The sequence below is a fragment of the Physeter macrocephalus genome, unplaced genomic scaffold, assembly GCF_002837175.3.
Source record: "Physeter macrocephalus isolate SW-GA unplaced genomic scaffold, ASM283717v5 random_1121, whole genome shotgun sequence".
NCBI classification, from domain to species: domain Eukaryota; kingdom Metazoa; phylum Chordata; class Mammalia; order Artiodactyla; family Physeteridae; genus Physeter; species Physeter macrocephalus.
This window is the reverse complement of record NW_021146652.1, coordinates 8,103-20,886: the sequence shown is the minus strand read 5'-3', so window position 1 is coordinate 20,886 and position 12,784 is coordinate 8,103. Positions and strand designations below refer to the sequence as shown.

The following is a 12,784-nucleotide window of genomic DNA, read 5'->3' as shown; positions in this document are numbered from 1 at the left end:
TTTTTGTTAAAAAAAAAAAAAAAAAAAAAAAAAAAAAAAAAAAAAAAGACAAGACATCATGGCCAACTGGTAGGTTCCTAAGTCTCTTTCCATCCAGTCAAGCCAGAAAATGCCCAGTGGGTAGGGAAATATCGGGGAGGAAGGTCCAGGGAAGGAGGTGTGGGGAGGGAGGCAGAGCCACAGACAGTGAGCCACTGAAGGATGGAGTCATCCTGGTGACTTCCTGGCTGTGACCACAAATGGGGGAGGAAGCAGGACCCCAGGTAAGTCCCTCACCTCCCAGCATGTGGTTTCCTTTCTCCATCAGGCACATGCAGTCCAGCTGTGCATTCTTTCCTCCTCCCCTGACTGCTCAGAGATGGGCCCCACCTCCCCAGCCCTCTGTCCTGCAGGCCTTCCGCTGACCTCTTCCCTCCCCCACAGCAGGGTCTCAGTTGCCAGGCAACCAAGCTAAGGTGGGCTTGTCCCTGCAAGTCCTTCCCCCTGGAGGGACCTGGGGAGGAAGTAAAGGGGAGCCTGGCAGCCTTTAGCTTTGGAATTGGGTCTCAGTCGGTCTCCTAACCACTGAGTCATCTGCTACCCCACACTTTCCCTATGGCCTCCACCCTCTGACTAGTTTGAGGGGAGGGACAATGGTCAAGGTACATGTCTACTTTCCTCCCCTCATTATGGGACTGGGACTTTTCTTCTCCTACAGACTTGTGCTCACCTTATAGGAGGTGGCCTCACATGTCTAAATCAGAGGGAGTCAAAATAAGAGCCCGCAGGGCTGAAAACTAGAGCTGACATGTAGTATGTGGTCAAGAAGTGTTTATAGATGGCTGAAAGGCTGAATGAATCCCGGATCAATCTGGAAACATACCAGGGCTCTCTCAGGCTATCTAAGCCCCAAGAAGGACACCCCTAGGCTCCGGCTCACCCCAAGGGCACACCCATGCTCATAAAGACACACCCACACACGCATACACACAAACACACCCCAAGGGAAACTTCTGGGCCAGAAGCAGGGCCAGGACTCAGACCCAGGCTCCAGGTCAGCTCTGCAGCCTCCAGGGGAGGGGGCAGCAGGGGGCAGTGAGCCCCCCGCCTGCTGACAGGGCTCACTCGCGGAAGCTGTCAGCCAACTGGTGGCAGTCCAGCTCCCCCTTCGGCTCCAGGCCCCCCGGAAGCTTCACTCCCGTCTTCCGGTCCACACACCAGCACTTGCCGCGCTGCCCATCCAGGGCCGGATGGCACTGCCAAGACAAGGGTGTGAGAGGTCAGATCTCAGGCAACCGGCCCCGATCCCAGCCCAGCCCCCAAGTCAGACAGTGGCTCCAAGATGGACTCTTGAGGGCAGAGGCTTTCTTGAACACGGGTCCTCTGAGCTCACTGGAGTAAAGTTGGCCAAGAAGGAAAGGTCCAGACAGTTTTGGTCCAGAAGGTCCAGAAGGCAGGGGCCTGAGGAAGTTCTGTAGCCTACCTGGAGGGGAGACTGTATCCATGGAGTTGAAAGGTGCAGCTGGCCTTGAAAGGCTAGGGCTCTGGTTGGAGAAGTTTTTAATTTGTGTTCTGATTGTGTTTTAGTTTGGGTTCTGATTGTGTTGGGACTTTAAGAATAGGATTATGGTTAAGATTGTGATGATCCACATAGAAGTTAGATCAGCACAAGAGTTGCAGCTGAACTGGGAATTATGACTAAAACTTGAGTGGGGTGAGGCTTAGAGCCCAGGTCAGAAATGGAATTGGGATAGAGACAGAGGTCAAGGTCAGAACAATTAAAGCAGCTGGGCTAAAGTTTGGGTCGGGATTACACGGGGGAGGAGGAAGAGTAGGGGGTAAAGGTGTATTTCAGAGTCAGGATTAGAGTTGGAGTGAAGGTGGTCTCAAGGGTCAGAATTGGCCTGAAGATAAAGGGTCAAGTGTCAGAATTTTCAGTGGGATAAACACTGAGGGGAAGGAAACACATAAACGTGTATAACACAAAGAGTGAACCCTAACGTAAACTATGGACTTTAGTTAATAACTAATTATCAATTTTAGTTCCTCAGTTGTAACAAATGTACCACACTCATGTTAATAGGAGAGACTGGGGGTGGGAAAGTAGATGGGAACTCTGTAAACTTAAAACTGCTCTAAAAAATAAAGTCTATTGATTTTTTTAACGGGGGGTTGGGGGGGGAGTTTTTAAAAATTGGGACAAGGGGCAATTCCCTGGCCGTCCAGTGATTAGGACTCTGTGCTTTCACTGCCGGAGGGCCCAGGCTGGGGAACTGAGGTCCCACAAGCCACACAGCGCGGTCAAAAAAAAGGAAAAAGAAAAATTGGGACGAGGATAAAATTGGTATTGGGATAAAGGCTGGAGAGAGGTTTGGCGTTGGTTTGGCAGGGAGAACTTTGTGGTCCTCCTCCATTGCACACCTCTTCATAACCTCCTCATGCCATCCTGGGGTGTGCAGACTCGGGGGGCAGCCTTTCTCCTCCTAGCTAGGCCTCTTCTGGCTGAGTGGTGGTCCACCTTGTGGATTCGTCTGTAGAGCACGGAGTGGAAGGACGTGTGTTCCTACATCCACAAGGGCTGGAGGAGATCCAGGCCACACCCAGCACGAGTCACCCCACCCAGTGTCCTGCCCAGATATGCCACCCTTCTGAATGAGCCCGACTGAGACAGGTCAGAGATGGGGCTGGAGCAGGCCAACCTCGTTGACCACCCCAGGGTCCTGGGGGCTTGTCAGAGGAGCCCATGTTCCAAGGGCGTAAGGAGGTACAGAGGTTTCTGCATTCCTGTCTTGTCTCCTGCCCTCTCCTTCCTCTGCTGCACCCAAAGTTCCCGTCTCCAGCTGTCAGGTCTGGCTTCGCCTCCAGCCTGAGCTGCCAGACCACCTGAAACCCAGGTGGTCTGGCAGCTCAGCTTGGGGGAAGGGGCAGGCCGAGTTTCCTCCTCAACTCTTCAAGACCTAGCCCCTCCATTCCCAGATGAAACCTCAGACATCAGGAGTTCCCTGGCAGTCCAGTGGTTAGGACTTCACGCTTTCACTGCGAGGGCCTGGGCTCGATCCCTGGCCAGGGAACTAAGATCCCACAAGCCACACGTGGAAACCTCAGACATCCAGGGACAAAGGAGAGCTCACAGGAATGGAGGAAGGGGAGTGAGAGAGGGTTGGGAGGCGGAGGTTGGCAGGAGTGCCAGGTCTGCATCACAGATGGTGACTACAGAGGTCATAGAAATAAACCTGGACGGGGAGGCAGGGTAACCGGTGTGCCTTTAACTCGCTCTGTGACTTTGGGCCAGCCTCTACCCGTCTCTGGGCCTCAGTCTCCTCATCTGCAAAATGAGTGAGTGGGCAAAATGAGCTGAGGTCCTGAGGCTGGGGGAGGGTTTGGGGAGGGCCAAGGGGTTAGGTTTGGCTTGAGGGGCTCCCCCCTTCCTGACACCTCCATCCTGGACATCCTGGAGCTGAGGCCGGGCCAAGTCGGCGGAGATGGAGACCCACCTGCTTGGGGTGGAAGTTGCCGTTGCGGTCGCAGTTGGGGATGGGGATGATGTAGAGGTCCTCGTGGGTGCGGCTCTGTGAGGCGGCCAGCCGCTCCAGGGCCCGGTGCAGCTCACTCTGGCAGGAGCCCTGGGGCTGGAGGGGGGTGGGGGGAGGATGAAACTGCTCAGCAGAAGGGAGAGAGGCAGGAGGACCGGGGCTGGGGGTCAAATCAGGACTGCAGGCTCTGAAAGGAGGGTTAAGGCCTGGAAGCTGAGCAGCGCCCAACGAGGTAAAAGGAGGAGCTCGGGCTCAGGGGACACTGGCGGGCAGAACAGAGGGGCATTGAAGAGAGGATCTTGAGCCAAAGAGCTTCTAAAAAGGAGGGGTATGATGTGAAGGGACCTTGTGGGGAAAGGAAATCTACGGTGAAGGACAGGAAGGGGATGATTTCTAAACAGGAGGGATGGATGAAATCATATAATTAACGACTGGTAAGACCCAGGCATGGATCCATCAGAAACACCCATCAGAAAGGACATTAGCCGGACCCTGGAGCAGGGTCCCAAGGCTCCCTGCTATGGCCAGCATGAACCCTTTAGCTACTGAGAAGCTCTGGGGTGGGGAATCCCTGGGAAGGGCCAAGAAACATCAGGAGGCTTGGGCCACTGCCGTTCACCAACCAGTACGGAAGCGTCTCAGTATTTAACAGTAACTATCAGCTATCCCAATGTCTAGAACTGGTGAGCAGGAAAGGAATTTCAAGAAGAGTAGTGAGGACTTTCTGGGTCCCAAAGATGCACACAGCAGACATCTAAAGAATGTTTGCTGGATGCACATTGTCCAGATCTGGTGATGGTGGTGGTGTGTGTGCCTATGCACATGCGCATTTGGTCAGAGGTCCTCACCACAGGCCGGGCTTCCTCCCGAGGGACCCCGATGACCTTCATCTTGCCCCCACTGGTGCTCCGGTCTCGAATTTTGGCGAAGTGCTTCTGCAGGCACCTGCGGTCATGGGCGCTGCAGGGGCTGAAGCTGTTATTGGGGTGATCACCCTCGTCCTTGTCTGCAATCAGGCCAAGATGGGGAAAGGTCAGCGATGGGAAAGGACAAGGCAGCACAGCAACCCAGCCTCCCACCTGCTTTCTCCCTCTTAGGGATTCTCCAGCCTGGCGCTGGGGAAGAGCAGGGGGTCTGGGGGGGGGTGCGAAGAAATGAAAGCAGCACCCCGGTTTCTTCCCCACTCCCCAGGATCTCCTCAGGAGAATATTCCTCTTGAAGTCCTTGCTTTGTCCCTCACTCCACCCAATCCAGCCCTCAGATGAGTCACCAGCTGCAGCTGCCCAGACAGCAGGAGGGTCCCCTGGGCCCCACAGGGAGGTCTCAAGCAGGCAGGGGGCCCCACACCGAATCTCATCCCCCTCTTCCATTCAGCTCTTCCTACCGTCCCCCTCTCGGTCTGCTCTTTCTTCCTCTCTCCTTTCCTGCTCTTTTCAGCATCTGGCTGAGCCAGCCAGGGGGTCCCCAGGGCTGTTGGCTCTGCCGACCCTCTTCCAAATGGCCAGAATCAAAGTTTCCATGAGTGATGAGAAATCTGGCCCCAAAACTCTCTCCATTGGCTGCACAGGAGAAGTGGGAGTGGGTGTGTATGCCTGCATGTGAAGGAGTCTGTGTCTGTGTCTTCTGGCTGAGCCAGCCAGGGGGTCCCCAGGGCTGTTGGCTCTGCCGACCCTCTTCCAAATGGCCAGAATCAAAGTTTCCATGAGTGATGAGAAATCTGGCCCCAAAACTCTCTCCATTGGCTGCACAGGAGAAGTGGGAGTGGGTGTGTATGCCTGCATGTGAAGGAGTCTGTGTCTGTGTGTGTGTGTGTGTGTGTGAGAGAGAGAGAGAGAGAGAGAGAGAGAGACACTGTGTGGCCCCAGGACCAAGAGAACACCCTCACACGTCCCTTCAGCAACCCCACCCCAAAGTCTCCCATCCTTACATTTCAGACCCCATCCAAAGTACACATCTGTTGCCTAGAGCCAGGACACTGGGGAGGTGGAGATGGGGGTGGTGAGGCTGAACCGCCACGCTCTCCCTGGGCTCTCCTAAAGGCTCTATCCGAACTCAAGAAAAACCCCATCCAGAAGTCCCAGAATTGTAATCACTGCTCCTCCATCCAGGCAGCCAAAACCAGAACACAGGGCTAAGCTGGAGAAAGAGGTCGCAAGATCCCTCCGCAGATCAGAGCCACCTCTGAAATGCTCGGGTTTGGCAACTTGCTGCCGGCCTGAGTGCAGAGCCCCTGCCAGCATTCCAGATGTTGGCAGCAGGACAGAAGGTTACATCTGGTTTGCGTCAGGATTTTTTTTTTCCTGAGGAGTTAGCAGGTTCCTCCATGCATGGCAGCAGTCCCAGAGCTGCCTCTGGGTTAAACGGTATTTTTCTGCCGAGCCAAAGTTAGTTGGGGGGTTAGTTCTCTTTCTATTCTCCTAGTTCTGGGAGTGCAGGGGGAAGCACGTGGATAAAGGGAAACCAGGCAAGGAGGAATCTAGACCCCCAGAAAGTCTTTGTCAAGATTCCACACCAAAGGTTATTTATAAAATTCGGTCACCAAGGATGGGAAGAGGTTTTGTCACGGATGCAGGACTGGCTTAGAAAAAAGCAACAGAGGGAAGGAATAAATGGAGCAGATAGATATAATCCCTCCTTCTGCATATTTAACATCCCAAGAAGGACAAGCCTGGAGGGGACTTCTGTCCCAACAGATCGAGTTCCCGAAGGTCAACCAAGGAGAAGCCACTACAGCAAAGACTTCCCAACTGGTGTGGGCAGCAAAAGAAGGGGCAGATCAATTTCAGAAGACCAGGATTGTGCAAAGGGGGCCATAGGAAGATAGACCCCAAGCCCCCAGGCAGGAACCAGAGAGAAGACCTGAGATCTAAGCTCTTCCCCTGAAGACCTTCCCAAGGAAACTTCTGGCTAAGAAGGCCCCGGCTGGCCAGTGACCACCCCCCGCCATCACCGCGTCCGCCTTGCCCAAAGCCACAAGACTAGTGGATGGGGTCACAGCACTGCAGGCGTGTAGGCTGGAACTGGGGATTGGAGAGAAAGGAAATAGAAGACCGAAAAGAATTGAAAGATTTGTCTTGGAACCACAGAAGCGGAGCGAGCTTGGAACAAAGGGGCCACCATTCTACCTGGAAAGGCTGGAAGGATCCCAGGGGCTCATTTGACACAACCCACGACACTACCTTGAGGGCCCCCTTTCAACCGGAAAGGTTTTGTTTTTCTTCCTTGGAGTTTGCTTTCTTTTCATGACCATAAAGGAAAGCACGGCTGTGCACAGTGACACTTGTCCCTCTTGGTAAGTGGCCAGATGTTCTTAGGTTCCCTAGGAAGAGTTTTCTAATGCATGGGGCTGCCTCAGGAGGTAGAGTTCTGCCCTGGAGGCGTGGCACGTCAGGGTGGCAGAGGTCTCAAGGACCCGGAGAGATCTGCCGTAGAAATTCGACTACTTTCCAACATTGTGTTTCTATGAGTCAAGTTCACAAAAACACTCAGGGGAGGGATTTTTTTTTTTTTTAACATCTTTATTGGAGTATAATTGCTTTACAGTGGTGTGCTAGTTTCTGCTCTATAACAAAGTGAATCAGCTATACATAAACATATAGCCCCATATCTCCTCCCTCTTGCGTCTCCCTCCCACCCTCCCTATCCCACCCCTCTAGGTGCTCACAAAAAGCACCGAGCTGATCTCCCTGTGCTACACGGCGGATTATTAAAGGATATTTGGAATGATTATCCCTTAATTTAGGAAGTGCCATGAAGGAGGACAACTGGGTCCACTCACTGAACCCTGGGGACGCGTAGGGCATAGGGCGAGCTTGGAAACATAGCTCATGTTCTTGTATCAGCAGGGCTCCCGTCACATGGGGCATTATCAGCAGGCAGCCTGCCTGGCCTCCCCCACCTTGGTTCCTCCACCACCCAGCACACTTAGCCGCAGCTTGTGTCTCAGCTTAGAGTAGAACACGGCAGGCAGGGAGAGTGGCTCCGTACTGCCTCTCTCAGGGGCAGGGGTACACAGACTATGTCCCTATCTGCCAGCTCAGACACAGACAGGCTGGGACTCAAGGATCACAAACATACACAAGCAATCACATGTCCAGACACACACTGGTCCACGCGTGCACACCCACATGCACCCAGGCGCCCTGACCCTGCCCTGGCCAGAGCACACTGGCTCTACCCGGGCTGTTGACTTTCCACTTAATCTGTAACTTCTTGCCCAGTCTTGTTTAGCTGGCAGACTGAGACCCCACCCCAGGATCCACCCTAGGCGCTAGGCTTGGGAGGGTGAGGGGTCATAGCCTTGAGTCTCTAAAAAACCGTTCACCTTCCCATCTCTAAAACTGGCTAAATTCTTGCTACTTCCCTGCTCATGCAGGAGGTCCACCCTCTTCATGCTGCTCACCCAGGTGGTGCCCTCTGGAAAAATCGCAATCCTGGGGGGTTCCCCTCTGAGCGGGAGCCGAGTCAAACCCGCCCGCCCCCCACCAAAGGTCGGACCTCCCGACATCTGAAAGGCTTGTTTGGGAGGCGGGGCTTCCGAGGTAGGCCAGGTCACCTCCTCTTGCCCCGCTGGAGCTAAGCCAACGACATCCAGCCACAGGGAAAACCTTGGTCTTTGCTCCAGCCACAGAGGAAGGGCAGGCACCCAGAGAAAGAAGAGGTTTCAGAGCTTTGGCACCCATGGCTGCAAAGTTCATGGTCAAAGCTAGAAGATTTCCTCTTTCTTGCTGCCTGATTTCAGCCTCATGATTTCCCTTCAGCTCCAGCCCCCACTCCCCTCAAGACGCCCAGGGTGAGGCTGTGAGGTAGGTGGACAGAGCCAACAAGACACGATCTGGAGGGGTCACCCACCTGCCCTACAACAAAGGCCTTTTCCTTCTTCCCCTGCACTCTGGCTGGAGAAGCCAAGACCACCCATGCTGGGTACCAAGCCTTTCTTTGAGGTCTGGCTCAAGGGGTGTCCCCCTCACCCTTGTGCCATGCTGCTGGCCTCAGACTAAAGAGTCAAGAGAAGGACAGCTGGCCCTTCCACCCTACCCCCTCCACTCCTCTGCATGTCCCCCCAGCTTTGCTCACTTGCCCTACTGTCCCCCAAAGCCCCAGCGTCAGAGGAGAAGTTAAGCTTCAACTTAAATCCATTCGGCTTCCTCTTCATCACCATCCTCATCACTGCTCCAATACTGAGCTCTTACTCCGTGCCAGATGCCCCAACCCTGCAAGATGGGTCCCACTGTCCCCCCTTTTTACAGATGAGGAAATGAAGCAGTCTGGCTAGAGGAAAGGAGAAGAACTTATCTCCGCAGCTCCTATGTCTTTAAATGGAAAGACTCCTGATACCCGAGGCACCAATAATTCTGGCTTTGCCAAAACTAAAGAAAAAATGTTAAGCAGCCATGCTCCTCCTTCCCCCCTCCCCCAAGGCACAGAATTTCTGGGAAGGCCCTGTTCCCATGACATGACTGGATTCCCAGTACTGAAGTAGGGGGGACAATATTTGCTGTGTTGACTAAAAATTAACCCAGCTTGCATGTTCCCTAACCCTGTCCCAGAGGGACCCAGAGCACAGTTTAGAATCTCCCCGGTCCAAACGCTAATCTTCCCACTTGTCCACTCCCCCAGATTCCACAAGTCGAGGGTCAGTACACTGAACCAGGACTGTGGACTTCTGACACACGTGTCCCACCCCACCCCCACCTCTCGTGGTCTGAGCTGTGTTAATCCACAACCTTTTCTGGCTTGGAAAGCTGGGACAGGGGGTCACGGCAGAGGGCACGGGGGAGGCGGGTAGCCGGGAAAGGGATGGGGGAGACCTGTCCCAGGAGCAAAGAGTGGGCCTCTGGACCATAGCAGGCCAAAGGAGGGGGCACGCTGAGTGACTGCCCTCCCCAGTCACCTGCTGAAGCTCAGCCCCAAGAGGAAAAGGCAGGAAGAAGAGCCTGATTGACCCCTCTGCCAAACTATTCCGCAGGCAAGAAGGTCCAAGCTTTGGGACGCAGGAGGGACAGTAGCCTATCGACAGGGGAAGGCTCAGGAGGACAGCGGGGAGAGGGGCCGAGCCCTGGCCGCCTGGTCTCACCAGACACCCTAGAGGGCTACTGCACAACTCTAGGGGGCGCCTTTCACGCGGTGCAGTGTGGCCCGGACCGTGGCAGGGGTACTTCTGGGATGACTGGGAGGTAAGAGGGCATGAACACAGCTTCCTGAGTAGGTACCTAGCTTCCCCAGGGCCCCCCAGACCTCCCCTTCCCCTCTCCCGATATCTGCCTGCACTGCAAGGGTGGAGGCCAGGGCAAGGAGATCTTGGGCCCTGTAATCCAAAAGGGGCCTAAAGCTGCCTTTCGAGGCTGGTGTACACGATGTTCACAGGACACTCACAAACTGTTCACGCCATGCCTCCCCAAAGCTCCTAGGGGAACAGTTTCTTCCACTTCAGGACGGGGTGTTCCTACCCAACCAGGGAAGAAGGGGTTCCCAAGACCCACTGAGGGCTCTTCTGTCCCACGTTCAAGTTGGTGAGAGAGGAGGAGCTCACCAGCCATCCTAATCTGGTGCCAGATACCCGCTGGCCGGTGGAGGGTGGAGATACGAAGCAAAAGGAACCCGTTATACCCGGGGAGCCCAAGGGCTCAGCCCTCACGCCCAGTCTGGTCTGGTACCAGTACCCCTCCTCTCCCACTAGCACTGGCATCTCTGCCCCAGGATCAGCGACTTAGACCCCCAGAACCCCCCCACCCCCGCTTCCCAGATGTGCTGGGTGCCAGGCTGGCATTTCTCCTAGAATGTTTTCTGCTGACCTATCTCTCACTGCCCAGGGGCAGGAAGGGCAGAGAGGCCCGAGGCCCAGACCCCTGGGGTCCACCTCCTTCCTGTTTTCCCTGCATCCTGCTCTCCTCTGGCTAACAAGCTGCAGAGGATTGAGGAAGTGGAGCGGTCTGGGACTGAGGGCAGGAAGCTTGGGGCCGGAGTCCCAGCATCCGGACTGCAACAATGGAAGCTTCAAGCACCAGGAAAAGAGACAGAAACAGACAGAGGCACAGGGAGAGCAAAACAGAGTCGGAGAGGGAACGAGAAACAGAGGCAGAGGTAGAGAAAGGCAGACAGAGAGATTCTGAAAGCAACAGAGAAAGACAGGAACAAAGACAGAAAGAGAAACGGTGACAGAGTCAAAAGAATGAGCAATGGAATGAGACTGAGATGAAAGTGAGCAAAGCAGGGCAACAAAAACAGGAAGAGGAATAGGATAAAGAGAAAGAAACTGATAACGGGCAGGAGGTATTGAGGAAAGGAGAATCTGAGAATGTTGTTAGTGAAACTGGAGGTCGAGAGACGCAGCAGGAAAGAACAAAAGAATAAGAGAAAGAAGGAGACAGACAGACTCTACGGGAGAAACTGAAAGTCTCACTGAGAAATAGAAAAAGAGAAAGTGTAGGAATGAGTTTAGGGCAAAAGACCTTCTAAACCTCTCTCCCCCTTTCTCTCTCTCTCTCCCCCACCCCCCAATCCCTCCCCTCTCTCCTGCCTATCCCGTTAGGTTTCTGCAGCTCTGGGCTGGGAGCCAAGACTTGCTTCTCTTCTGCCACCTCAAATGGCACCTGCCAGGAGAAGGGAGCAGGGTGCCTGTGTACCAGGGCAGGAGGAGGTGCCCAGGCCTGGCAGAGAGACCCCTGTCTTCCCAATACCTCTCAAAGAGCTAGGTGATCCGGCCTGGGGCTTTGAGGAAGGGCCACTCTGATGCCCCTCACCACCAAAGCCACTCTAATTTACACGTCCCACTCCACCCCACCTCAATGTCAAAAGCCCGAGCCCTGGCTTCTCAGACCCCTGGGTCCTCCACTTGTGTCCAGGGCGAGGGGAGGTCCCTAGATCAGGAACAGAAAGCCTCCACTGCCACCAACCCCATCCTCCAGGTATCTGGCCCTAGACTGCTCACTTGCAGGCTGTGGGCTGGACCAGGTCACTTAATTTTCCACTCTTGCCCCAGCAGCCAGGACTACCATTGAGACCTCTCTTCCCAAAGAGGCACCCTTGAGATGGAGGGATGGGACAGAGTCCTCCGTGATGGTGGCAACAGGCTGCTAGGGACTTGACAGCAGTTTCCTTGGCTGGCCCTGCCCCATGCCAGTCGGGCCCTGCCCCGTACCTGCATTCTGCTTAGCTCACAGGGGATTTTCAAGAGCCTTTCGGGCCAGCCCGAATGCAGAAGGGGCTTCTGGGAGGGGAGGACCCCAGGGAGGGCGTGCAAGGGATGGGGCACCTTACCAGAGGGCTGCAGGCTTTCCTGGATAGCCTCGATCTCTGCCAGTTCCATACACACGCCTTGCCCGTGCACCAGCGTGTGCAGGGGCTTCTCCACGCCCCGGGGCGGGTAGCAGCGCAGGCCGGAGCCGCAGCGGGGGGTGTACACCCCGCAGGGCATCCCCTTGCCCAGGGCGCAAGTGGCGCAACAGCCGCAGCCCGGCTCTCGCACCAGCTCCTCGCAGCCCACGGGGGGGCGGCAGCGCGCCAGCTTCTCTTCGGAGCAGGGCGGGCAGTGGATGGCTTCGTCGCCCAGGCTCGGCCCGGGCCCGGCGGCCAGCAGCAGCGCGGCCACGAGGCACAGAGGCAGCATGACCGGGCGAGGACGGGGCACGGGCGGGCGGCGGGGGACACAGAGGCAGCGCCCGGCGCGCCTGGAGGACCCGACCCGGAGGGCGCGGGGACACGGGGTGGCTCCGCTGGCGGACAAGGACGAAGCCGAGGAAGTTAGCAAGCGGGCCGGAGGGGAGCGAGCCTGGCGCTACGCCGCATCCTCGGCCCGGCCCAGGCGGCTGGCTGTAGGGGGCAGGGGGCTGAGCTGCTGCCTGGGACCGGCTCCCCCGGACTTTATACCGGCCCCTGGCCACACCCCCAGCGCCTTCCCGGTGGGGGGGAGGGGAGGGGAGGGGGGGCCCGAGGAGAGGGTGAAGGAGAGGCGGCGGTTAGGGGGAGGGGGCGCTGTCCTAAGTCGTCGCTGCTGCCGCCGCCGCCGCTACTACATCTGAAAGTCCTTTTCTGCCGCAGGAGAAAGCGGCGCAGTTTGGAAGCCACGGCAGGCGCCGAGAGCGCTTCTGAACCGGAGCCCGGGAGGGCAGCGAAGGGCGAGCGAAAGCGAAGGGGCGGCTCCGTGGCCCCCTCCCCCGACCTTGGAGGATTCTCCCGGGACCCCACTGAGATGGCCCCGCAGTCCCCCCGCACTGAGAGCGCGGCGACCTCCTAGCCTGGACTCCCAGCTCCGGGGATTCAGTCTCCCTGGG

The 12,784-nt window shown here is 56.2% G+C and overlaps 1 protein-coding gene across 1 annotated transcript; it reads right to left on the bottom strand.

Annotated features, from left to right (window-relative positions):
• Positions 1-798: 798 nt before the first annotated feature.
• Positions 799-12,416, bottom strand: IGFBP4 (insulin like growth factor binding protein 4). Its single transcript, XM_007112497.4, has 4 exons — positions 11,772-12,416; positions 4,361-4,518; positions 3,474-3,608; positions 799-1,235 (listed from the first exon to the last, which is right to left on the bottom strand). Exons 1-4 carry the CDS (start codon positions 12,118-12,120, stop codon positions 1,101-1,103), a joined length of 777 nt encoding a protein of 258 aa, XP_007112559.1. The 5' UTR covers positions 12,121-12,416; the 3' UTR covers positions 799-1,100.
• Positions 12,417-12,784: the final 368 nt, after the last annotated feature.

What these genes read in the sequence shown, in the direction of transcription:
- IGFBP4 (XM_007112497.4), bottom strand. Translation starts at nt 12,120, where the DNA reads ATGCTGCCTCTGTGCCTCGTGGCCGCGCTGCTGCTGGCCGCCGGGCCC. An exon ending in GGAAAGCCTGCAGCCCTCTG is followed by an intron (nt 4,519 to 11,771) that starts GTAAGGTGCCCC and finishes GCCTGATTGCAG; the next exon opens with ACAAGGACGAGGGTGATCAC. An exon ending in GCAACTTCCACCCCAAGCAG is followed by an intron (nt 1,236 to 3,473) that starts GTGGGTCTCCAT and finishes TTGTCTTGGCAG; the next exon opens with TGCCATCCGGCCCTGGATGG.